The 27,595-nt window shown below is 40.0% G+C and overlaps 2 protein-coding genes across 2 annotated transcripts in view; both read right to left on the reverse strand.

Moving 5' to 3' along the window:
• Nucleotides 1–555: 555 nt before the first annotated feature.
• Nucleotides 556–19,953, reverse strand: TFAM (transcription factor A, mitochondrial). Its single transcript, XM_034776631.1, has 7 exons — nt 19,795–19,953; nt 19,103–19,236; nt 16,116–16,186; nt 12,063–12,212; nt 8,909–9,004; nt 6,476–6,532; nt 556–1,467 (listed from the first exon to the last, which is right to left on the reverse strand). The coding sequence occupies exons 1-7, from the start codon at nt 19,854–19,856 to the stop codon at nt 1,201–1,203; spliced, it is 837 nt and encodes a 278-aa protein (XP_034632522.1). The 5' UTR covers nt 19,857–19,953; the 3' UTR covers nt 556–1,200.
• Nucleotides 19,954–24,483: 4,530 nt separating this feature from the next.
• Nucleotides 24,484–27,595, reverse strand: part of UBE2D1 (ubiquitin conjugating enzyme E2 D1) — a 36,900-nt gene continuing 33,788 nt past the window's right edge. Inside the window, exon 7 of the mRNA XM_034775950.1 lies at nt 24,484–27,595. Coding sequence (XP_034631841.1) covers nt 27,550–27,595 — 46 coding nt within the window. The 3' untranslated portion in view covers nt 24,484–27,549.

Genomic DNA, 27,595 nt, shown 5'->3' on the forward strand with positions numbered 1-27,595 from the left:
CACAAATACTAAAGCCCAAAAGTTTCAGCCCCAGGCAGAGGGCCTATAACCTATGCCCTGCCACCCAGAGCTGAAGCCCTGGGGCTTCAGCTGTCAATCTGTTACTGTAACTGTCAATATGTTACAGGCTTCAGAACTTCCTATGACTCCTTGCTTTTTTTCCTCATTCAAGGAGAAAATTCCACAAATATGAAGTTATTTGGAATTGCTTTCAGTTAGTTATAATTACTGTAAGTTATTTAACATACAAGTTTGGAATAACATTTGGGAAATGGGAGATTATTTCTAAAAGGTAACTTCTCTAGAAGCCTAGAGTTTTGCCACGGACTTCAGCAAGGGGTGGAGAAGGCTCCAAGAGACACCAATCAGATCTTGACAAAGCCCAGTTTTATTCCTAAATCAGAAACCATTGTTTTGTAACAGTGGATAACTTAAAAGAAGTGTGTATTGCTCCTCTTGGAAACTACCCCAAAACTGACAATGATAAAATGGTGTTTTGCAGATTTTTGAAGTAATGGCATAAAACTCAAGGGAAAGTATTTTGTACAAAACTCATTGATTTTTTTATTCTATTCAACTTAAATGCATGCACAGATGAGTGATACATACAAAGTAGTACACGGATGAATATGGATGCAAGTAACAAAACTAAATGTGTACATAATTCTGAAGTTTACATTTGTTGAGAGAGGAACTGAAATTAGCAAAAATACACAGCTAGACATTTATTTCCAGCTAATACATGCGCTATTAACACTAGGGAGGAAACAGAACATACCTCTGTTGTAAATCCAAGTTTCACCTCCCAATTAGTTACAACATCTAGAAGATAATATAGTTGATTATGGTTGCTTACATTAAAATATCGTATAAATTACAAAAACTAAATACTTGTCTGCATTATTGTGGGCTCAAGAATGCTCTTCCCATCATAATCAGTCAGTATCAAAAGTATTCACAGCTTGATTAATGTTGATTAGGTTTATACACACTATGTTACACCTGCAGAGATCATTTCTCTAGATAATTCTGAGAAAGATATTCAAATCCCTCTTACCCAATTTTTTCTTAAATATCTTATATAAACCATCTTTTTTTTTTTTTTTTCAAAAATTCAGTGCTAGTGCTAAGTGCATTAACACTTACAAGCAGAATAAAGTCATGGCAATCAAGTAATTAAATATAAAACATTTACCAGTTTTATTCTTCAGAACTTTTTGTCTTTAATTTTGCCATAACTTCTGGCGATGAAGAACCTTTAGTTCTTTGAACCTTCTTTATAGTTTTATCCCTCTTTTTTGAAACAACCCTTTTTATGGTTTTCTTCTCTGTTGCAACTCCTGATTTTTTGAGCCTGTTTTTGTAACGTATCAGATCATCACGTCCAACATCAACCATTTGCTCCTCCCATGACTTCATTTCATTTTCATACCGAACCTTGTCATCTTCAGCAAGCTGTAGATATGTCTGAGAAATCATTTAAGATGTTTCAATATTTCCTTAGGTAAAATTCTGGCTGTTGTTGTAAATGGAAATTCTGCCAAATCCCATGGCATTTTCCCCTTCCCAATGCTCCACGAGAATTTGAAGCATCTGTTTCTTAGAAGCAAATTCACTCACAAATGAAAGCACTAATAAGTTGCTGCATAGTAAGTTATTTATCTCTTTAAACGACAAAGTCTATTTCAAATTCCTCAGTAACCTCTACCTTCACTTTCTTAAGAGCTATCATGTCTTCTGCTTCTTGAGACCTTCAGGCCTCCTCTACACCTTCAATTTTCCCTCCATCCCTAGTGCCTTATATTGAAGTAGAATATTCAGGCAATTGCATATTTAAAATTTGCAAATTTACTCTTCTGGAATGTTTTAAGCAATTTCAGCTAAACCAGATTAGGCATTAGCTGTATGCTCTACTAAACTCGTGAGCAGTGAAACCATGTTGAGATTTCAGACTTAATACTTCCATGAGGAAACTGCCTTTTCAATTTTAAATGTTAGAAAATCTATTTGTATAGCATGATGCTTTACACCCAGACAGACAAGTCCCCATCTTGAGCTTACAATATAATATACTCTGTTTGCATGAAGTCTTCTTATGAGCACATTAGAAGTGTGTTACCTATTTGCACAGACATATCAGATCCCAAGATAAAATCTTTAACTCTCCCTTTTCCCCATTGCTAAGTAAATATTAGCAAAGAAATACTATGTATAGGGGCAGTTAAGGTTACAGCAGGACAAATTCCATCCATCCAAAACTTTAGAAGAATGGAAATAAAAAGTTAAGTAGAAAGACTTGTGCATTTCTCTCCATTCAACTATTGATATGATAATATACTCCTATACTCCATAAGGCTTTTGTTTCCAACAAATACCAAAAAGCAATAAATTACCTCAACTTCAAATTTGCACTTTAACACAAAACCTTAACAGTAAGATCATATTCTTTTATATCAATTATGCCAACAGATCAGTACATCTGACTGTCACATTCCATGCATTTGGGAAATGATTCTGTCTTACCATTTCTGAGGTCACTAAGGTTTTGCATTGGAGTACAAGTTTGATGAAGCTGGGGTACATAAGGATTAAAGCTGGAAAGAGAAACCAAACAGATATTTCTGCACAACCAATTTCAAATTTGATTTTCTCTCTAGAAAGAATATGAAATATAAAATAGCTGTATGCTCCAATTACACATTCAAACAAACATTATTTGGACAAAGGAAATTCAGGACAAGAAATGGCAGGTTTAAAAGAAAGTCAAGATTAATAAAGGCCAATTGGGTTTTTATTAGGGCTGTCAAGCGATTACAAAAATTAATCATGATTAATCACACTATTAAACAATAGAATACTATTTATTTCAATATTTTTGGATGTTTTCTACATTTTCAAATATATTGATTTCAATTATAAAACAGAATACAAAGAGTACCGTACTCGCTTTATATTTATTTTTGGTTACAAGTATTTGCACTGTAAAAAAACAAAAGAAATAGTATTTTTCAAATCACCTAATACAAGTACTGTTGTGCAATCTCTATCATGAAAGTTGAATTTACAAATGTAGAATTATGTAAAAAACCTTGCATTCAAAAATGAAACAATGTAAAACTTTAGAGTCTACAAGTCCACTCAGTCCTACTTTTTGTTCAGCCAATTGCTCAGACAAACAAGTTTGATTACATTTGCAGGAGATAATGCTGATACCAGACACCTCTGTGTTCTTGGGGAACCAGGGTGCAGTATCCAGTCTGACTCATGAAAGACACCCCCCCTTCCCCCCCAGCCTCTGCTTAAACCAAAACCCATCAGAGGAAAAAACTTGCAGAGAGCAGTGAAGGGCGTTGGGAGACACACCTAGACCCCTCCTGACAAGGGTGACAAGATTAAGACATCTCCATTAGCATACAGAATGGAGAGCAAAGACAACTCCCCTAGCCTTATCTGCATGAAAGATGGGACAGGAAGACATCTCAATTTACATACAGAATGGAGAACAGAGAACCACACTGAATTCTGGGACCAGAAAAAGCAGGGAAGCACTGCATCATGGGAATCTCTGCTCCAGATGCTAATGAACCTATGTCTGCATACACCCAGCTCAGCAATTATCAGACCAATTCTAGTAATGAATCCTTAATTGATATCCAAATACTGAAGCAGCCTAGTTGCATTGTGAGCTCCCTGGAAGAAAACACCACCCATAGCCAAGAGTGATCAGCTCCTATTGTCTAGCCTAAAGAAAACCTTTGAGTCTTCAACTTACCTATAAACAAATCTAGTGTTCTCCCCTGAACAACTGTATTTTCTCTACAAAAATCCCTACTCACCCTCTAGTCAGGGTTCTGATGCTTAGATCCAAACTATGCATCAGTTCCACTGGAACTCCATCTTCTCCTGACTGATCGTGCTGGGGGGTCTGCCTGTCTCCAGCATTCAGGACCCTCCCCTTCCACCATCACCTGGGAACCCCGACCAGTGCAAGCCTCATGGAATGGGTGAGATCCCCCTCTTTCTCTCTCTCTGTTTTCCTTTCTACCTTAGGTATTAACCTTTAATAATGTACGTTACGTTGTTTTAGCCATCCTTGTGTAGTTATCACTATTATTCAATACATAACTTTTATGGTTAAGTTGGTTGCTTCTCTCTCTCTTGCTGAACTTTACTTTTTTGTGTTTTTATCTCCCCTCATTCACTCTACAGCAACGCTTCTTTTACCTAAGCTAAAGATCCCTGCAGCGCGCAAAATACTGTGGGGTTTGCTCATCAAGTAGGTTACTGCCAGTACAATTGTGTTGTGAGTGGGGATAGGGACGTGCTGAATCTGGGACGCATAAGGGTAACAGCTTGAAAGTGCTGCTTGACCCAGTCCATGGAGCCCAGGGGCATGTGCACGTGCGTGCCTGTCCGTCAGGTTTTGGGGCTAGAGAAACCCAGTCCTAGGGAACCTAGGTCCTGCAGCATAGCTCCATTGGGAGGGGGCTTGCAGAAGGGAGAAGTAGAGCTCCATATGAAAACACAAGCAGTACATTGATAGAATTACAGAATCTCCTTCCCCAGAAGAGTAACCCGAATAAATGAGCATACCGCAAAGTAATGGGCAAATCTGATAACAATGCTGCCCGCTTTTTTACCATATCACCTGAAAGTGAGAACAGGCTGTTCACATAGCACTTTTGTAGCTGGCATTGCAAGGTATTTATGTGCCAGATGCACTAAAGAGTCATATGTCCTTTCATGCTTCAACCACCATTCCAGGGGACATGCGTCCATGCTGATGATAGGTTCTGCTCAATAACAATCCAAAGCAGTGTGGACCGACATGTTCATTTTCATTATTTGAGTCAGATGCCATGAGCAGAAGATTGATTTTCTTTTTTGGTGGTTCGGGTTCTGTAGTTTCTGCATCGAAGTGTGGCTCTTTTAAGACTTTGGAAAGCATGCTCCACACCCCATCCCTCACAGATTTTGGAAGGCACTTCAGATTTTTAAACCTGGGGTCGCGTGCCATAGCTATCTTTTGAAATCTCAGATTGGTACCGTCTTTGCGTTTTGTGAAATCTGCAGTGAAAGTGTTCTAAAAATGAACAACATATGCTGGGTCATCATCTGAGACTGCTATAACATGAAATATATGGCAGAATGCAGGTAAAACAGAGCAGGGGACATACTTAAATTTGTGACTGAACTTCTTGGGGAGAATAGTAACACTTTTTTTTTTTAAACGAGCATCATCAGCATGGATGCATGTCCTCTGGAATGGTGGCCGAAGCGCAGAGGGGTATACGAATATTTGGCATATCTGGCACGTAAATACCTTGCAATGCCGACTACAAAAGTGCCATACGAATGGCCTGTTCTCACTGTCTGGTGACATTGTAAATAAGAAGAGGGCAGCATTATCTCCTGTAAATGTAAACAAACTTGTTTGTCTTAGCGCTTGGCTGAAAAAGAAGTAGGACTGAGTGGACTTGTAGGCTCTGAAGTTTGACATTGTTTTATTATTGAGTGCAGATATGTAAAACAACAAAAATCTAAATTTGTAAGTAGCACTTCCACAACAGAGATTGCACTACACTATTTGTCTGAGGTGAACTAAAAAATACTATTTTTTTAAAAATCAGTTTTACAGTGCAAATATTTGTAATCAAAATTATACACTTTGATTTCAATTACATCACAGAATAAAATATATATGAAAATGCAGAAAAACATACAAAATATTTAATAAATGTCAACTGGTATTCCATTGTTTAACAGTGCAATTGAAACTGCGATTAATTGCGGGGTTTTTTTTTTTAATCGTGATTAATTTTTTTTTTTTTACTTAAATCACGTGAGTAAACTGCAATTAATCAACAGCCCTAGTTTTTATACTATTTTAATGTGGAATGCTTCAAATATTCTTATATACAGATCTGAAGCATCATACCTCAGTTAACTGTTAAAGACAGTAAAAAAAGCCACATGAAGTAAGATTTTTCCCATGCATGTAACGGTTATTTTTAAAATTTCTATTAAACATAGCAAAAGATCTCATTCTCCATGGGAACCAAATCCATTACTAGTTTGAAGTTTTTAAAAAGATCTAATTTCATTTATGAAAGCAAGAAGTTAATTTGAAAAATTTAACTGTTTTTTCCTTTCATACTCAGGAATCAATATTCCTCCCCAACAACACCCACCCATTCCACTGCTTAATGAAATGTTATCAATATTTTTTAAAAAGTGGTCACTGTTGTGTTAAGAATCAATATGAGACATTTCAGCTTGAAGTGTAATTGGATTCAAGAATTTATAAAATAAATGAAAATAAAATCCTTGAGTAAAAAACGCACTTTAACTATAATAAAAGGTCGGTGTAACTGGAATTTACAAGCGTGTTCTGGAGTCAGAATGACTAAACTGTCATTCTGTAGTTGGATAACACTTAGCTGAACTGGAGCCTCACCAAAAGCTAGACACATACCTGCTTTAGAGAACTGGATAGATCTTGCCATTCTTCAAATAAATTCTTCATCTTTGCCTACAAAATACAAACTCTCTCAAACTCATGTAAAAAATTTGGATCATGAGATTCTCAAGCGTATAAGCTAAAAGGGACTAAAGTCCTCCTAAAGCAAAATTAGTTGACAGCCAAATACCTTTGATTCCAGTAAAAACCACCATTCTTCGTGCTCTTAAAATGGAAAGTTGTGCACTGCTTGAGATGGGACAGTATGTACCAGTACAGAATACCAGCACACACTATTTTGTGAACAAGCATCAACAAGGAAATGACCAAAATCTCTGAAGTGCTATCTGCATGTACTTTACAAATTAGACATCTTGATTATTTCACTCTGTTTGTAAATATTATTTGAACTTTATAAATACTGTCAAAGTCTTCATGAAATAGGTAAACTGGGACTGGTAATTTTGACCTTTTTACAGATGAAGAAATAGAGGTGAATTGACTTGCTCATGGGCACCCAGAACGTCACAGAAAGGTGACTAGAGCTAGGGGGAGCAAACATGGGAAAACACACAAAAGGGAAGGGCTAAATATGAGGAAGCTAGCTAGCCAGGAATAAAATTGGTTAGGGGGGAAAGTAAGGATAGAAGATGAAGGTGTTTGCTGAATTGGAAGGTAGGCAGATGTTAGAAAACAGATGGAGAATTGAGGGTACAAGGAAGGTAAGCAGAGAGCAAGAAGAGGAGACTAAACAAGGTGGAATGAATACACCACTCATAGGTGATAGTCTGACTTTTAACACTTGAGTGCCTTAGGCCTTGTCTACTCTGGAGAGAGACAGAGGAGCCAAATGGCCTAAATTACAGCTATCAGTGGCCAGCTGCTGATGTAGCTGCATTGGTGCAATCCCCCAAGCATAGGTGGATACTTCCCCATCACTAAAAGTCTGCTCCAATGCAAAAGTGAAACAAAAACCAATTAACTAGTTCAAGCATAAATGGGCAGACTTATGGGTAGTCTGCCAAAGGGATCATCTATATATTTCCTGTTGTGGCCCATCTAGTTAGTTTTTAAGTGAGGTGAAACTTGGGGGTTCACAAGACAAATCAGACTCCTGAAAGGGATACAGTAGTCTGGAAAGATTGAGAGCCACTGACCTATACCTTCACGAGACATACAGTTTACACTTACTATTCCTGATCATCTTAGTTCTAGGGAAATAAGCTGGTTGATTATATGAATGGATCACCTCAGCGAAAAATGCCTTGCATCACTCGCTGACCCTCTCCATATAATCAAATGTAATTGCAGGATATCAAAGAGTTCCTTCCACTCAGCTAGGAAATTAGTGGCCTTGATACTAAGCATGGGTTAAATATAGTTTTCTATCCAGTCAGATCAACTTTATCATGATTTGAATCTATTTTAATTATGTTTTGCATTTGTAGATCCTGCTGGTGTGCTTTCACATAGTGCTGTTTGAAACATGTATGTTAAAGTTTACTAGGGAACCTTTATGGCACACTAGCAGGATCTACATAGATCAATCAACACATTAGCATGCTTTAGAAATCACACCCAGTAGAATGCATTACCTCACTGTATAGATAAGTGCTGATTTGGTTAAACTGGGGCAACCTTCTATATGGCTTATTTATAGTTTAAGTTAATTTGGAACAGGCTGAAGCTCATCCAAAAATAAGCCATACTTAACCAAAGTCATCATGTCCACACATGACTTACTCCAATCAGTTTAAATTCACACCTGAAGTTAAACTGGTGCAAATTTCTTGTGCAGACAAGGTCTTCATTAAAGTGATGCAACCCTGTGTTTAGACCTAAGGGTAGGTCTACACTTACCGCCGGACCCGGCGGTAAGCAATCGAACTTCTGGGATCGATTTATTGCGTCTTCTCTAGACGCAATAAATAGATCCCGGAAGTGCTCGCCGTCGACGCCAGTACTCCAGCTCGGCGAGAGGAGTACGCGGCATCGACGGGGGAGCCTGCCTGCCGCGTCTGGACCCGCGGTAAGTTCGAACTAAGGTACTTCGAATTCAGCTACGTTATTAACGTAGCTGAATTTGCGTACCTTAGTTCGAAATGGGGGGTTAGTGTGGACCAGGCCTTAGAAAGAAGCAGGGAAAAATGGAATTCTCCAGTAACTGAATAAGAGGGAGTAAGTCTTCAGAGTGTACAGTACTGCAAGACTTTCTGATTTATTAAGTCCATGTATCCATTGAGTGGCTCAGTTTGGATAGCAAGCAATTAGCAGCAAGCGTTCAACCATGCCCTAAAAATTCACACTTCTGCCTAGCAAAGAAAGATCCAGAAACACTGAACTGTTCGAACTGTTACCCATAACAGAAGCTAGAACAAATTTTCTGAATGCAACAAATTTGTTTTAACAATGAAGAAATCTAAAGTTAACCAATTTTGTCTTGTTTACCTGAACTGAAATTCCCTTAGCTTCTTGGAAGTGTTCAGACATAAAAATGTTAAAGCCAGTACGAGGTCTTTTAGGCTTTCCAAGCACTGTTGATTCCTAAAAAATTGTAAGAAGGCAGAAGTTATTTTTCTGTGAATGAGTCAACTCACTGATTATATACATTTATAGTTTGTTTCAATTCATTTTAGCAAAGCTGATTATACCATTAGCTTTTTATTGACCATTTTACACTTACTAAAAAAAAAGCAGCATTTTACAAAAAGATCAATTTCTTATGCAAAATTGCATTACACTGTGGACATAAGACAATTAAGGTTTACACTAACACCAAACTAAACTAGTCTTCACTTGTGAACCGATTCATATTTTAACCCAGATTGAGACAATAGGCTACATTTGAGCCTATTGGAGGAAAGGATCATGACTAGCTACATGAACTGAAGTGTGGAGGGCTGCACTAAACATCTCAGTTTCTTCTAAAGATCATTTTTATTTCGCTATCAGTGGACTCCTTGAACAAAAATGAGTGGTTAATTTATTAGTAAGGCTCCTGCCACATCTATCTTAATTAAGTAGGTTAACAATTTGCCTTTGATACTAAACAGAGTATAAAAAGTATAAAATTTCTGGCCTTGCCTGGGAACCTCCATTTGTTGGATTGTGCCAATTGTGATTTTATGATATTTTCAAGCATTGATTAGAGAAAGATAGACAGCTCCTTCTTTAGGACAATGGAGAAGTTGTTTTGTAGTTTCACTTTACCCCGATCAGCATTTTCCTGCACTCATTGGACAGGCTCTGGACTCATATTGAGAGGTAACTACATTGCAAAGCATTAGATCAAAACAGTCTGCTTTAAAGAGCTTTTCCTGAGTTGTTTCTTCCATTACCTATAGTTTTAAATCCAAAAGTTCCTCTTCTTCAGGGGAAGATGAAGGTATGACACTGCACCTGATATTCTTCATAGTAATATTATTATATGATATGATTATAGCATAATTAGGATATATTTTATGCAAGATAAGTCATGTGAGGTGTCATTGGAAAAGTTATGATTTGCTGAATATGATTATCCTATTTGTATGCATTATCTTTTTGTATCTGAAGTTATGAATATTGACTACGTATCTGTATTTTAAATGTAGCTACACCTGGGCGATGCCCACTAGACAAGATGCTTTTAGTCTAGATAGCTGATTGGGAAAGGCCTATTCAGGGCAATAAGCCATTAGAGAAAACAACAAGCCCTCAGAGAAGCTTGGAGACTAACAAATTTATTAGAGCATAAGCTTTCGTGGACTACAGCCCACTTCTTCGGATGCATCCGAAGAAGTGGGCTGTAGTCCATGAAAGCTTATGCTCTAATAAATTTGTTAGTCTCTAAGGTGCCACAAGTACTCCTGTTCTTCTTTTTGCGGATACAGACTAACACGGCTGTTACTCTGAAACCTGTCAGAGAAGCTTATCTCCCACCTGGTGAGCCTTACTGAGAACACTCCTAACAGCCTGTAAGTAATGGCTGCTATGACTCTACAAGGACACGTAACCAGGTCACATGATTCTGGATTCCATCTTGGGATGTCAGTATTTTTCCACAAACTGGCCTGGGAACCAAGTTTTGAAACAAAGGGATCCTGCCATATGCTAAAACTATATAAGGCAGGGAGTATCATCTGTGGTTGTTCACTCCCCACACAAGAAGACTCCTGGAAATACCTGAGGAACAAAGACTGAACTGGGGGAAGTGCTGGACTAAAGGGATTTCTAGCCTGTGTATGAAACACCTGGGGATTCCAAGCTGTAAAGCAAGTGCATCTTGCCCCTTAAGGATCTGCAGCCTGCTTGTATCATCTCTTAGGGTGATAATCTGCTAATTCATATCCAATCTATCTAGTATATTAAACTTAGTGTGGGTTTTTTGTTTATTTGCTAGATAATCTGATTTGATCTGTTGCTATCCTTTATAATCACTTAAAATCAAATAACCTAATAAATCGAATAACCATTTGTAGTTAATAAACTTGTTTTTATTTTAATCTAAACCAGTGAGCTTTGACTGGAATGCTTGGGGAATATCTCTGCTTGGTTACCACAAGTGTGCATTGTTCTCTTCACATTGAGGGAAAGACGAACTGCATATTAAACCCATATACTGACCAGATTTGATCAGGGCAGGATGGTACTGCTCTGGGGTCCCAAGCTGGGAAGCTGATGGTTAGAGAGTCTGCGTGTAACTGCAGCTGGGTGTGTCCCTTACCTGTATGAATGCTGGTGAAAGTGTAGGCTGGAGGGCTTTGCAGCTTGTCACAGCAGTACAGTGTGAGAAGGAGCCCAGGCTGGTGGGTTAGGGGGCTCGGTGGTACTCAAGTTCCGGGTGGCACCCCAGGGTGAACCCATCACAGAAGGAATGGAAGGAGAATATTTACATTTCTTAATTCTGGAGTTCTTACTCTGATACAAAGGACATGTGAAGTGCCAACCTTACTACCCAGTCTAGTATAGGTGTTGGTGGCTACAATGGTTTTGGGGAGGCTTAGTCAACTAGATAACATCCTGGAGCTGAGAAATTCGGGGTCTGGTGGACTGAATCCTCATGAAAAGCTATTTCCAGGACACCTCCTCCACTTGGAGACCTCTGGTGTTGTTGCTCCCTCCTGACAGGCCTCTTCCAGGACACTGTCCATATGGGAAATAACTGGAGTGGAGCACTTGCTACCTAGTCACTATTACTTGTTCTTTTTGCTGAAATTATCTGCCATCTTCACCGTGGCAGAGGGGACTATTTCAGGCTGTGGCAAATAAGGGTTAATAATTGGCTTTGCAACATACGCAACCAAATACTGCAGGACTGTGCTGATTCTCATGCACCAGAAGGTGAAACTGGCTGGTCTATTTTCACAGTCTCAGTTAAGTGAAATGGAAAAAAGTATAGCATAGTGAGAAGCAAATTAAATAAAGTAATCAATTAATAAACTAAAGTATTACAGGAAACATCAGTAATGATTTAAGTATGATTTTTAACCTGACAGCATTCCTTTAAAACATTATTTCTAGCCTTGCATTGTAATCATGTTTAATAACCATTTGAAACAACCAGATTAATACATTTAAGTTACCTTAAAAGGGAAAATGAAATCACATTTTGAGTACTTACCCTCTTTTTCCTCATTGCTTTTCTTTTTGCCCGTTTTTGTCTCCTTTCTTCTTTCAAAGCTACTATCTGGGCTGGACTTAACTGTGCTTTGTATTTGGCCAGTTCTTCTTTGTATGCTTCCCGCTCTACCTTTGCAGCTGCTTCATATGTCTATAAGCACAAAAATCATGAAAGCAACCAAAGAAAGCAAACATAACTGTCAATTTCAGCTAAACATTCTACCTTTAAAACAGTGACTCTCAACCTTTCCAGACAACTGTACCCCTTTCAGGAGTCTGATATGTTCCCCAAATTTCACCTCACTTAAAAACTACTTGCTTACAAAATCAGACATAAAAATACAAGTGCCACAGCACACTATTATTGAAAAATTGCTTATTTTCTCATTTTTACCATATAATTCTAAACTAAATCAACTGGAATATAAATATTGTACTTGCATTTCAGTATACAGAGCAGTATAAACAAGTCATTGTCTGTATGAAATTTTAGTTTATTCTGACTTCGCTAATGCTTTTTATGTAGTCTGTTGTGCAAGTACGCAAATATCTAGATGAACTGATATACCACTGGAAGACCTCTGTGTACCCCCTAGGATATAAGTACCCCTGTTTGAGAACCACTGCTTTAAAACACTCTAAAGATCAAACAGCCTTCCAAACCATGCAGGCTATAGCAGGGTACAGATATTGGCCTGCCTTGCAATAAACAGAATCATCAGGCTACACAGAGTCCCTAGAAATAATCAATGCAGCAGAGATGCATATCATCTCTAGCAAAGAAGAGTTCTTGTAACATGAGCTCCCCATCTCCCATGTGCAACAGCCCCATATCTTTGTCCTGCCCATCCTTTCCCTGGGAGGGACATAATCCATGGGAGTTAGTCTTCAGGATGAAGTAACTTCATGATCGACACAACAGTAATTCGATAGAACTATTCTTTAGACCCTCTGCCATGTATGTATCATATTATGCATTCATGGTATCAATGGTACACACCATCATCTGGATTGAAAAGCTAACCAATGTGTTAACTACCACTATATCAGATTCCATTAGTTAAGAGCTAATGCAGCAACTACACCAGTGATGGGCCTCCTAATGCTTCTGAATGCTCCTGTCTGGCTTCAGAGACAGCTGTAACAACTCAGAGTACACTAGCTCTGTCACTTATCAAGCTGGCTGCATGCAAGCCCAAGAACAGCTGAAGAGTTACTCTCCTGATTTCCCTCAAATACCATCCAATTCCCTCCTCTCACAAAGTAGCCGTCCCTCCCTGTTTCTCTTGGATGCACCGCCTTGGCGTTGGTTGCGGGGCTGCCAGCAGGGGTTGGCCATTGCCACCCTCTGGAGACACCTGAGGCATAACCATGGAGGAGCAGGCAGCCAGTGATTTCCCCACCTTCCCTGGGGTAGTGGGGCTCAGATTTTGGGCTTCAGTTCTGGGAAAGCAGGGCAGCAGGCTCCGGCTGCGGGGCTTCGGGCTCCACCCCAGGGCTCCAGCTGCACAGCTTCAGGCTCCATCCCCCGTCCATGGGGCTTTGGGATCTGGTCACAGGGCTTCAGATTCCAGCCCCCCGCTGCCTCCCCCAGCCACCCACCCACACACCCCATTGCCCCTAACACCCCCCCATCCAGGACTTAATTTGTCCCAAGGCATGCCAGGGCTGTGTAAGTCTGCTGTGAAAAATGATTCTTGTTTGTTACTATCACTTTTCGCAACAGACTTACTAGCTAGCAATAAATAAATTACAATGATTTGGACGTGTATATGTGCATATTTATTTGTTTTTCCTAAAGCTAATCAAGTATTTTAGGGAAAAAAATATGAGAGTGGCCACCACCAAGAATTGGTGGCCGCACTCTGAGGCCACCAAAAATTTGTCCTGAGAACTAATCTTAGAACACTGCTAGCACCACAGCAAGGATGCTTGGGCCGAGATGACTGGCGCTGGAGTGCCGAAGTAGTGCAGAGTACCAGAAACTAATTGCACTCAAGCTCCAAAGCAGGTGCCAAAGTGCTGAGTCACCAAAGTACCCAAAGCAAAGACCTCAAAAGTATAGCTAACAGAGCAGATTTGACAGGAAAGCAGAGAGGAAATATGAAGATAAATACCTGATATGTTACTGGAAACCAGGCTAGAACTGGAGCAGTGGACAGTCAGGTGCTGCCTCCAACAGGGAGTTCCTTTTATAACTGTTGTCAAGAAGGAACTGGCTTGGAATGTTCCAAGGGCAGCATTTATATTCTGCATTGGGTAGCAATTGCACCGGGGACCCTAGCTCATACTCTACCTCTCTATTGCTGCCCTCAAGGATAAAAAGGAGAGGTAACGCACAAGTTTCCCAGTCTTGCATTAAGAAGTTAAGACCCAGAAGTGAAAAATCTCACACAGATAGTACCTTTAGAGAAATTACTTTCAACAGATTAGAGCCTGAACTCCAGGATCATAATCTCATCAGGAGGAAAGACTGTACTATGTGATCTCTCACAAAATGGGAGTCTCATTTACCATAACAGCACAAAGACAGGAGACCAAGAGAAACAGGAAGTATATAGGTTAGTATAATCATGTGGGACCCCTCGGAATAGCTATTTTCTATAATACATCAAGTTTAGGTGCTATTTCTGAGCAACAAGATTTATGCAGTTTATTTCACTTACATATTACAAAGCACATAGTATAAATCTATAACAATTAAAATTAAATATCAAAATTAAAATCTTTGTAATAGTTTTTTCCCCCCAATACAACCATCACAAATCTAAACATCTTAAATACTTCAGCTTGCTTCTTCCACGAACACCCAAGGGTGAAAAAAAATTGCATTAACAGCAGGCCCCAAAAGTTAAAGCCAGGCTTCTTGTGGAAGAACAAAGATTTCCAGATTTGAAGTCCCTTTCTTAGAAAATGCCCACCAGAAGCCCATTCCCACACCTATAAATATCAAACGGTGACAGACAAATTTCAAGTTAATCAGATTCCAAACCATTTAGAATTTTATATCTTAATCCAACACCTTGAACTTCACCCTGAGACTAATCGGCAGTTAATGACGATCACAGAGCACAGGTATTATGCAGTCCTGGTATGAAATATTAAGATGTGCTAACACATTCAATACTAACCTAAGTTACGGATGGTAGGAAGATGTAGACATATAAAGAGGACAATAGTCTAGCCTAAAGGTGACAGATATGAATAACTGTAGCAAATTATTCATCTGGGAAAAAAACACCATTCCACTTGTCTCATTGGGCCAATATAGAAGAGCGTTTCAGACCACAGTTGCTACGTTAGCATCCATGAGCCATCCAGGATCTATAAAAATCCCTGAATTATAAATCTATGCTACAAACAGCACCATGCACCCTCGGGGTGTCACTATAGCCTTTGCCAATCCTTCCAATTGCTTAACAACCTACAAATACTATTTCAGTCTCCTCTGGATTGAACCTCAGCCAGCTCTCATTGAGATACCAAGTAATTTGTTCCAATAGGATCAGATGAGGAAAAAAAACAAACAGAGCTTTTGCTTAACACACTAAAAAACACAATGGCATGTATTTCCTTCCTAACCATTAGAATAACTACATATATTAATTGGTCAAAAGGGAGTAAAACAGAACCTTGTAGAATCCCATGACATTTCTCTCAGGGAAGGTGAGCAACTGTCCAAAAGTACTGACCTCTGAGAATTCTCATTATGAAAGAAGTTGAGCCATTTGCTAAGGACTGCAAATCAGTCAACACCACTTTATGATCAAGTGTTTAAAACAACAGTTCTAAAAGAATAAGTACACACTTTATCCTTGTTCATTATTAGTAGGAGAGATCAATTTCTGCAATACCATTTGTCCCATACCCAGGTCTAAAACCTGAGTGAGGTTTCCCAAAAATCTGAGAACTCCAGATACTATAAGTTGCCATGCTACAACCTTGTCAACAAAATTTCCTTTGATAAGACACACCAAACCTAGCCAACATAAAAATAAGACTCAATATGCAACTGAAAGAGCATAAAACAAAAGAAAAAAAAAATCAAGCTTACTTGTTTCTCTGACACTGGTAGCTCTTTCCAAGCATATGCAATTTTTTTTGCTATCTCCAAAATGCTCACATCTGTGAAACAGAAGAAATTTTTAACTTCTTAGTTTACAAGAGAGTAAGAAAACTGAACCTGTTTTAATGTTTAAAATGTTTTTTGTTTTCCCCAGGAAAGAATTTGCTACTGGTATTTTTCTGCCACAGACATTCTTTTTCCATAAAACCTGTCCTAATGTGCCAGTACAAGAAATTGTGAACAGCAGGTGAATAAGATTTTATTTTATTTTATTTTGTTTTATTCCTAAAAGGAAAGATTAAATGTCACTATTTAAACAGGCATTTTTTTAATGTGACCTACACAGAATTTTTTAGAAGTTGGGCTTATATTTCTTTTTTCTTCTTTACACTGCATATACAGAGAGTTTTTTGTTTGTTTGTTTTTTTAAAGTTTCCGTTTGTTTTTGTTTTTTACTTAGAAATACCAGGAAAGTCAAGTCTCAACTTTCCTTGTTTTGCCAGAGGATCTGCTGGAATAGACCAGGTACAGGTTCAGTTTTACACCTTAACTTAATGAGAAGTGGTGTTGAATATTCAAATGGCAGGTACTTCATCTAAAATGTCAATCATTGAAATTAAATAAGTTAACAATCCCCAATTTCCTCCAAACAATGGTTTAGAGACTCTGCCTAAAATGCCTTTCCCTTCTCAATTAGCTTTCACTCCTTACTTCTGTAATATCATTTCACAAATTCTTCGATCAGAAAGTTTTTTCAGGTCAAACAGGACTTGAACTTGCAAAATAGAAGCAGTTAAGATTTTTGTTGACAAAAATCCTTCAAGGGTTTCTTTACACATCCTAGTGAGGGAAAGGGCACAGGCTCAATTCCTCCCCCCCCAACACACTTTCCAAAAATGCCAGTTCTGCTTTTCCATTATTGACATGACTGAACCTAAGCATCCAGGCTCAAAAATATAGGAAGACAAGACAGACAGCCTCTCCTTTCAACTCCACTCAACAATGCCACATTTTACCATGGACTATTAGTTTTTAGGAGAAAAGAAGGAGAACTTTATCAAGATGAAGAACACTAATACTTTATCAGGTCTACAAAAAACTTTTTGTGCCCCTGGGATGGAATATACTAATTTGTAGACTAAGGCTTTGTCTACACTACCAAGTTTTGTCAACAAAACTTATGTTGACACCCAAAGGTCGACAAAACAAAAAACGCGAAAGGGTGTTCACACTTGCTTCCTCTGTCGACAGATAACATCCACATTGTGGGCACCATCATCGACAGCATGAGCAATGCACTGTGGGTATGTATCCCACAGTGCAGTGTTATGGGAAGGCAGAGCTGATCGCTGAGCATCTTGGGAGGATTCCCTCCATGTTTTCCCACAGCCTCCTCAGCTGCCGGGAGTGGCATCATGAGTAACTCTGTGAGATCTCTGTGCTGAGGAATGTCAAAGCAGGGGCTGCTGTGTTCCTAGTGCAGGGCAGAGCAGGAGCATGCCAATGATTTCTTCCTTGTTCCCAAAAGGGAGCAGCACACTCAGCTGTCAGATACTTCCCCAGCAATTCTGAAAGGGGAGTGTCGCATGGTGCTGTTTATAGCATAGATTTACAATGTAGGGATTTTTATAGATCCTGTCTGGATGGCTCATGGATGCTCCAGCAGCAACTGTGGTCTGAAACACTCTTCTATATTGGCCCAATGAGACAAGTGCAACAGTGTTTTTTCCCCCAGATGAATAATTTGCTACAGTTATTCATATCTGTCACCTTTAGGCTATATTATTGTCCTCTATATGTCTACATCTTCCTTCCATGCATCCCTTAAGTTAGCATTGAATGTGTTAGCACATCTTAATATTTCATACCAGGAATGCATAACACTGGTGCTCTGTGATCTGCCTTAACTGTCAGTTTCAGGGTGGTGTCCAAGGCGGTTTTGGGCGACAAAATTTGGTAGCGTAGACAAAGCCTAAGGCACAGGAAGAGATCATGCACTGGGATCTACGTAGGTAACTGGACAAGATCTTCAAGCATATTTTAATAGGAGAACTTTCTGATTATAACCTCTCTAGAGCCAAATGACTTAAGAATTCTCAACTGTTTATCGTTTAAAGTGAGTTACCTCAAAACTTGTCCAAGATGATCATAAATCATAATTTAGTTTCAATACTTTAAAACAATCATTTCTACAAACAGTAATCCTCAATTAGACCAAGTTTCCTCATTCCCAAATGAATTTTTCTATATCGGAACAATATTCAATTTTGCAGCTCTCGTTGGCTATGAATAGGAATGAAAACCTTAACATACACATACTTTAGGACAACTAAAAGTATTCAAGGAAAAGACACCCACTCTTAAAAATATTTGCCCTTTCCCAATTTAGGTTATGGACATACCCACCATTTTCAAAGCTCAGCAAATTACTAGATAAAGCATCAGGATAAAAGCTTGTACTGGGCATTGGTACATAATCAAAAATTACCTTTTTCATGTGCATGAAAAGAAATATTCACATGCAATGGAAGAATGCTAATCATTACAACGCAAATATTTAATGGGGTTCTTTTTTGAAGTTCTTATATTAAGTACCTTGTCCATATGACAAATATTTATTCTACTCTGAATGAATTAAAATTCAAATTTTTTAAAGCTAATATAAAGTATGAGTAGTATGTGCATCTAACATTCAATACTGATATTTAATTTTACAGGATTTTATCACTTTAATATGTTCTTTTAAAGTTTATTTATTCATATAATACTTAGTTTGACTCGAATGCTTATCTAGTTTTTTAAGCCAAAGGAAAAAAGCACACACATCTGAAATAAAACTAGGTTCTATAAACAGAACTGCCAACACATCTTAACAAATTCATACTAAAAATGAAATGATTATATTTACGTTTCTAAGCATTTTTTAAACAAAAATAACATTTATTCTAATGCTAAATTTCTTTAGAGTTCCTTACCTGGATTTTGTTTTCTAAAAATGGGCTGCTGATCTTTTACAAAACGAAAGTAGGCTGTTAAGGGTCGCTTTGGAGGATTATCTGAATTGATCTGTTTTGAAAACCACTTCTCCACTGAGTATGTAGTACTGCATCTTTAAGACACGCAAAGTTATCAGATATTAAAAATACATCAATATGTAAACTCAGTTGTAAATTACACTTCAAAATAAATAACGTGACCATTAGTTTACAATCCAGATGTAAGCAGCATTACCAGACTCCAGAATAAGCCCACAACTAACATTTACAGCCCATCATATTCCTGGCCCAAATGCACAGGAGCTCCTCCAGAAACAACTCCGCATCTGTAACCAGGCTTGGGTCAGCCACTTCCCAGGCCACTGAAGTCTACAGTGGTCTACACTATCACCCCCACGCAAGGACACGCTCCCTTCTATGAGCAAAGAGGGCCACATGGGAGAACGGAAGAAGGGAACGATGCGCAGAGGATGCCCGAAGGGTCCTGCAGGAGAGGATGGGACGTGGCGCGGGGGGCACCCGAGGGCGCTGCCCATAGGGGGAAAGCGGAGTGAGGGGACGGGAGGAGGGTGGCTGGGGCGGGATGCAGACAGATGCGCTGGGAGGACCAGGAGCCCCAGGGGACCAGCTCACTCCGAAGTTTCGCCGCTAGCCCCGGGCGGTGCCTTCACCTGAGAATGTGCCGGGCGCTGGGAAGAGCGGCCAGGGCCCGGCCCAGCAGCGCGGCCGCCATGGCACCGACACACAAAACAACAGGACGCTCGTCCGGTCAGAGTCGCGCGCGCTGCTGTCGCGGTGCAATGTGGGAAGAAGTGGATCCCGCCTAGATGGAACAGGGCCTCGGGACAGTATAGGCCTCAAAGCGCATGCTCCGAACCGGGGGACGGGGGCGGGAGGAGGAGGAGGATGGCGCATGCAAAGGGCGGGGCTGAGCGGGGAGTACGGCGCGCTGCTCCTGTAGCGTCTACCGGGGCCTAGTGGGGAGGCGTAGAGGTGCCCGCGGCGGGGCTGGACCAATAGCGGCTGGGTCCCTCCCCCTCGAGGCTCGGGCTCAGGCTGGCAGCTCAAGCCCAGCTGGCCCCGTTTAGGTGGTAGCAGAGCTCGGTGCCTAGGACGGCTCCTGCCCCAACGATTTGCGAGCTGGAGGAGAGACAGAGGCAGACACGTGATTTACGGAGCCTTTTCCGATGATGTGTGTGCACTGTGCAGCCTGCCATGCGCTTTGCGTCGCACACACCGTGCCATTTCTTTGACTCGTTTAGCTCCGATTGGAATTGCCCAGGAATAGCTCACGGCTCACATACCAGTTGTTTAAGCAGATATCCCCGCTGAAATCAATATATTCTGCCTTAAAAAAAAAAAGTCAACCCAATGCAGGTATTTGAAGAAACTCACACTGGTGATCGTGGCATTCCTTGGCTTGAAGCCCTTTTATATGCTGTTAGTAAGCATGCGTTAATGCTGGCCTGCACAACTCATAAAGCGGCGAGGGCGATATTACTCCAAAGAAAACAACTGAGGGCCGAAACCCCCCCAAGCGCCGCCAACCCCCCCCCCCAGCGCCACCCAGCCCCCCTGAAACACAACACCCCCCCCGCACACCATCTGCCCCACGTAATTAAACCCTCTTCCCCCGCGCCGCCCCACCAAAACAGCAGTATTGAACGTCGGTAATATGTTATAGCGGCCCCTAAGGTAGTATAATTAAGGTAAAAGAAAAATGTCTTTTTGCTATAAGTAGAATAAGATCTTTCCCCCCACTTTGTAATCGATTGTCCTGTTGAATGAATGAGGTGTGAATGAGGAAGGCGTGGAAGGCAGGCACCTCTGGACAGCTGCAACGCTTGGAGAGGGCAGGGCCAGCTCTAGGATTTTTGCCGCCCCAAGCAACAAAATTTTTGCCCGCCTCCCCTTTCTTTTTCGTGCCCCCGACCCCACCTCAACTCCACCCCTTCCGAACCCCTTCCCCAAATCCCCAGCACCGCCTCCTCCCTTGGCGTGCCGCATTTCTCCCCCCAATTGCTTCCTACGGGCCCCCCATGACGTCCCGCCCTAGCTCACCTCCACTCCGCCTGCTCCCCCGGGCATGCCGCCGCTCCGCTTCTCCCCTGTCCCTCTCAGGCAAGGGAGGGCGGAGAAGCAGAGCAGCAGCGCGTTCAGGGGAGCAGGAGAAGCAGAGGTGAGCTAGGGTGGGGGGACGCAGGAAGTAATGGGGGGGGGTTTAGAGGAATCGCTCCCCACTCCAGCTCACCTCTGCTCCACCACCACCGCCTCCCCCGAGCGCCCGCCGCTCAGCTTCTCCTCCCTCCCAGCCTTGCTGCACGAAACAGCTGTTTCGCACGCAGCAAGCCTGGTAGGGAGGGAGAAGAAGCGGAGCGGTGGCGGCGGGCTCAGGGGAGCAGGCGGAGGCGAGCTGGGGCAGCGAGGGCACTTTTTTCCCATGCCCCGGAGTCGGTACCTATGATGGCCGTCGCCAAAATGCCGCCCCTACAAATGTGCCGCCCCAAGCACCTGCTTGTTTTGCTGGTGCCTGGAGCCGGCCCTGGGAGAGGGGATGGGAGCAAGACCAGATCAGTAGAACAGGTCAGCCACCGACTCACCACTCGCCTCCTCAGCCCCGGCTCGCCTACTCACCCCCCGCCACTGCCCGCCCACTCGCCTCCTCAGCCCTCCACCATCCCGGCTCGTCTACTCATTCCCTGCCACTGCCCGCTCGCTCCCCTACTCAGCCCCCCTCCCTCACCCACTGCTTGTCTACTCACCCCCCCCCTGCAGGCCGCACAGTGAGCCCATCTACTCAACCCCCGCGGGCCGCACAATGAGCCCATGCGGGCCGCATGTTGTGCAGACCTGCGTTAATGTTACGATTTTTCTCTAAAGATGCTGTCTGTACAGAATTTTCACACTTGAGTCTTAACCCCTTAGTGTGAGACTTGCAGAGCTTCCTTAGCGTTACTCAGAGACAAGGTGGATTAATTTATTGGATCAACTTCTATGACAAGCTCTGAAGCCACACGGAGCTCTTCTTCAGTTGTGGCTTGAAAGCTTGTCTCGCTCACACACGTATGTCGGTCCATTTTAAGATATTACCTCACCCACCATGTCCCTTCAATATCTGTTCTTGGATTCTTACACAGCTACAACTACATTGCATATACCTCTCTGTTCAGGGCAGCAGAAGCTGACAGGCTTCTATTGGCTGTCATGTGCCATCTGCAGCAAAGTCTATGTGCTGTCCTTGACCTTTCAATTTCTTCTTTACCATAATGAAATAGCTTTCAGCACAAGCCTGTGCCTTGGGAGCCATTGTTTCAGCAGATCCTAACTACACTTTATTGGGTATTCTTTTCTTCCTAATAGCCTTGTCTTCTAGTCAGTTCCAGTGTGGTTTTATAGATTGACACCATTGTATCATTACTTCAGTGTCTGCTATAGTGGGAGAGAGCACCAGTCTTTAGGGCTAAGTACTGCTTTTGCTGCTCTATGCCTGTTCTTTCTTTTGACACACTGATATTTGTTTTTTCTTTCTTTTGGTGCCTCTTTTTGGTCAGTGCCATGTCACCATGGTGTTTCTGCTTGTTGGCACAATTGTTGTGTGACGGGGGCCTAGGTATTCTGACATGAAAGTTCAGTGCCTGTCTCCAAGCCCAGGGGCTTCTTTTGTCTATTGGTCCAGAATTCCAGTACCATTTTTCCTACTTTGATATCCTAAAGGGAAAGGAGACCACTTAGTGTCTTAAAACACATTGTCATATTTAACATTGAAACCACCCATTAGAGGCACCTGTTTAGCAAGATGCATGGTCCTGATAAAGCGGATGAAAGGTCCTTTAGGACCACTCAATTCCTGTGGGAAAAAAAAATTCTTTTTAAATGTGGAAAGTCCCATTTCTGGTGGCAGTCACTCTCGCTCACAGAGCTGACTGATCAACCTTATACTAGATTTTACAAGAATAATTGTATTGTGATTCTACTGAGATTTCTCACCACAAATTCAACCTTAGATTATTGTCCTACCAACATTTTCTTCACGCACCTGCCTATCACAGAGAAACCTGTATAGCATCACTGTGAAAGAGATAATTGGAATTATATTTGGAAACTCCTAAAGCTTTCAGAAGACTAATCCAATTTTGTTTCTTTTGACACCAATGCATCAGGCAATATTTTTATTAGGACAATCACATCTAAATGGATGTCTGATAGCCTTCTGGTTTCAGACTGCAGGGATACAGTGTCAAAACTTACTTGTTTTGAGACAAAACCATCACATAACAGTCCAGCTCAGCTGTTTCCCTAGAAAACCACCTGCCAACCTACTAAGTGGTCCTCTTTCATAAAAAAAATGCTTTAAAAATGGCCCCCCATTATAAGTATCTGGGCATTTCACACATTTTAATGTATTTATCTTCACAACACAGCTGGCATGTAGGGAAGAAATATTCCCATTTAAGAGATGGGCAATTGAGGCACAGAGGCTAGGCCCAGGTCCTCAACGATACACATTTAACTTCCACTGATTTTAATGGTAATTAGGTGCCTAAATACCTTTGAGGATCTGGCCCCAAGTCTCTTTGTGTTTCAATTCCCCATCTGTCAAGTGGGCCTAAATGATTTGCCCACGGTCACCTATGAAGTCGGGGCCCAAGCAAGGAATTGAACTCGGGGCTCCTAAGTTTCAAACCAGTGCCCTTGCCCCTGGCCCTCCTTGCTTGGATTTCACCCTCAGAGGTAGGACTTTTCAACTCCGCTTTAAAGCTCAACTCTAAAGTAAAATAAGTCAAACTCACCCATCACTTTTGTTTTCTCTCAGTGTGTCCCTTATTTTGTTGACCAATTTATTTTTAAATAAGCGAAGACTTCAATGGTGTGTTTGATAGTGCAGTTGTGTTAACAGTATAAAGAGGAATAAGGTAACAGGAATATAGAACAAGCTCACTTTTTCTGCTAGTAGTAGCTTTACTCTTTTGCAACATCCCTTCCGTTTCTTGTGAGTGAGAATCTTGCTGATAGTATTTTTAGAGAAAAGAGTATTTAGCCTATAATAATTCTTCTCTGATTATGCTGTTTTGCACCTTATTTTTTTTATTCCACAGAGCATTCTCATGCCCTTTGTTCTCTGTTCCTCTCTGAGGAACAGCAGTTTCCTTCTGAGGGAATGATGCATTCATCACAGTGTCTTCAGTATTCTTCCCAGCTGCTTTTTACACCCATTGCAGTCTCCAAACCACTATTCCCCATATACAAAACTTCTTTTAATAGCTCCAATTCATTCCTTAGCAGTTGAATACAATATTAAAAATGTAGAATTAGACAGATGAGTACTTAAAGAGCAAATTATTCTTTAACGGAGACACATATACATTTTTAATTTTTATTGTCATTTAGGCTTCAGTTGGCATCTTTAGACAGAAAATACCACACAAACATCAGATTGTTAAACAAGTTATTAGAAAGCAAGCTGTCTGTAATATTAGAGTAAGAATAAATAAGAATAAAACTAAGATTACATTTTCAAGAATTTCCAGAGATCCTTTAGTTGTAGCAATGTCACCGTAGAGTAGAGAGGACAATCAGATGAAGCATTTTACAATGACTGGTAGAACATGACTGGATAGAGAGGAGGGAAGCACAGATTATTTATACATTGTTTATTCCATCATAATGAAAGCAGCAGGACTGAGCAATCTTTTGGAGAGAGAAAAGAAAAAAAGTCTTCATAATGCATCATTTAATAAGTGATGACAGAATATTAACCAGGAAATTCTTAAAATCCTTGCTTATTCAACAATGGTTTAAATGTTGTCCTGATGGATGAAGTTTGGAATTACCTAAAATGCCAGTCAGTCAAAAAAAAATCAAAATATCAGACCTATAGATTAGTAGGTATGATATTTCTTGGACAGAAAGTCTAGACTACTTAAGGCAGGTTGATAGCTGAGTCAGGAACTGAATTTCAGCTAAAAATACCACTGAGAAACCAAAAATACCACTTTGAGAAACTACAAAGAATGTCTTCAAGACACTTATCTTCAAAGAATCCTATAAAGTTAGAGTAAAAACTAGTGCTGCAGTCAGTTCATCATTGTCAGTTAATTTGATTTCTATTGCTCATCCCAAAGATCTTGCATTAGGGTGGGAAGCTATTCCTTTTTGTATGGTGTATACTCAAATATTGCCAATTTACGTATAAACATTTTCAAACTAACCTTGATGTTTTAGTAAAGTAAAAGACAAAGAATAATTAATTCCCTTTAACATGCAAGTCAAGCTTCCAAATTTCACACAGTTAAGCATAAGACACTAAGAACTATTTAAACCATTTGTTCTGGTACAAGCATATTACTAACAAAAATGTAAGAAACACAAATGAAAAAGAATTCTGGGAAAGATTCTGTTACTCAGAAACCTTCCCCCCCCCCCCCCCCCCCGTGATATTATACAAAACAAATGAATGGTGAATAGTTTAGCTTCCATAGCAGTCATATCCCATTTCAAGAAGAGTGGACTTACTCATTTCTTTTTACTATTCAAGATTTTTATTGACCATTTTAAAGATGGAATAGTCTATAGTGTACAACAGGGACATTCTTTGAAGCAGTGCAATGAAAAAACTTCAGTGCTTCTTCACTAAGTGTTGTTCTCAAAAGTCAATTGTATGTATTAGGAAAAAAAACCAGACATTTCACAAGTGACCAATTTGTGCTGCTGTTTCATATTCTGGGCAATGGTGAATTTTAAACAAGTATTAATGATTCAAAATTATTCCAATGGTAGAAAGAGAGTTTCTAGCATACATGCTATTCTTCTACACATTCCAGTTAGATGTTTGCTACAGTAAATGGCATTTTTTCCTTGGTGTAAGAGAAAGTACTGGAGTTAGCTTGCACTCAAAAGGTTTTGGCTCCTGTGGTGGCAAATTTCCCATTCAATCCAGTTTTGCTTAATACAGAAAGTTCAAAGCAATAGGCTAACCATGCATTTTTTTTTTACAATTATTTAGCATTGGGGGGGGGGGGTAATCTGTGTTTTGAGATTAAACTAAAAATAAAAGCATTTTAAAAACAAAATATGTTTTTCCAATACTATGGATTTTCTACATGCATTGTGAAGTAGACTGAGATGACACAGTTAATGGAAAAGTTAGCTTTACGTGTGAAAAATATTAGACCAAAATATTGTTAGACATAAATGAGGGAAGATTCTTTACCATGACATTCTGATATTGAAAGTATTCATTTATATCAATTTATGTGAAGTGTCTGATGCCCAAACATCTGTGATTTTTTCTTGTGAAAAGAGAATTGCTTATATATATTTAGTGTAGGATTTCAGCAAAGTTGAATCCCACATATTACAAAACAATGGGTATAACATGTTAAATAAATTGGCCTATAGCTAACAACATTCATTGCAACACAGTTAGAATTAATATCAGATGCATGGCTTTATTTTCCCCTTTGTCTATAATTCACATGCATAATTTAATATTCTGATCTTTCAATTTTAGAGAAAGCACTTGCAAGGTTATGCAAGATTTAAATAATAGCCAAGACAAATAGTAGAAAATGCATTTTATTTATATGGAAAAAGCTACAGTAAGATTTGTAAAAGGTCTGTGAGAATATTATGTTGCCAATATGGGGGGTGGGAGGGGGAGGGGAAATCAGTCATGAATAGCAACAAACAAAAACAGTTACATATCTTTCTACATAGCAGTGCAATTAGTTCACATTGCAATAAAATTAAGTCAAGTATGCAACAGAATAAAAAAACCAAGTGTTTCTCCATAATCAGCATGTTAAGAATTACAGTGCAAAGATCATTTTAGGTTTTAAGAAATCTGCAATCAGTCTATATAATAGCCCATAGGGAGCAACACCTCATTGATTTCATTAGTAGCAGTTGTATCATGTCAATACTGTGCTAAAGGAAAAAAAGTTTAAATGAATTAATTTGCATGGTAAATAAAATATATTTAGTCTATACAGTAAAAAAATACAAATTATATAACAACTAACAGAATGAACGTTTGAACAGAGACTTATGAAATTGACAACATATCTTAAAGACACATACAGTATTTCTCATGTAAAACATCTAATTTTTCAGCAAAAAATAATTTGGTTGCTTTACAACTGCATTAGGGATCTTGTAGGCTGAAGATGCAGAAGTCCAAGAGTCTTAAAAACCACAATAAATGTCTTTTGCAAAGCATACAAAAAGGATAAATAGTCTCATCACAGTTTTAAGATTATTTTTGGAAGTTTGTTTTTTCTTGCTCCAGAAACACACTTACATGGGTAAAAATTAAAAAGGGCCTCATGGTACATTGAAACAGTAAACTGTGCTCCATTTACTTCTAATTTTGAAAAAACCTAGAATTTACAGTACTCTGTGGTATATATGAAAAAGTCTTCACAAGTTTACATTGCATATTTCTGAGTCCATTCTCTTGCATGTCTGTTGTAT

This window comes from Trachemys scripta, chromosome 7, assembly GCF_013100865.1.
Source record: "Trachemys scripta elegans isolate TJP31775 chromosome 7, CAS_Tse_1.0, whole genome shotgun sequence".
In the NCBI taxonomy this organism is placed as follows: domain Eukaryota; kingdom Metazoa; phylum Chordata; order Testudines; family Emydidae; genus Trachemys; species Trachemys scripta.

What these genes read in the sequence shown, in the direction of transcription:
- TFAM (XM_034776631.1), bottom strand. Translation starts at nt 19,856, where the DNA reads ATGGCGGCCGCGCTGCTGGGCCGGGCCCTGGCCGCTCTTCCCAGCGCC. An exon ending in AGCGCCCGGCACATTCTCAG is followed by an intron (nt 19,237 to 19,794) that starts GTGAAGGCACCG and finishes CGTGTCTTAAAG; the next exon opens with ATGCAGTACTACATACTCAG. An exon ending in CTAAGGGAATTTCAGTTCAG is followed by an intron (nt 6,533 to 8,908) that starts GTAAACAAGACA and finishes TGTATTTTGTAG; the next exon opens with GCAAAGATGAAGAATTTATT.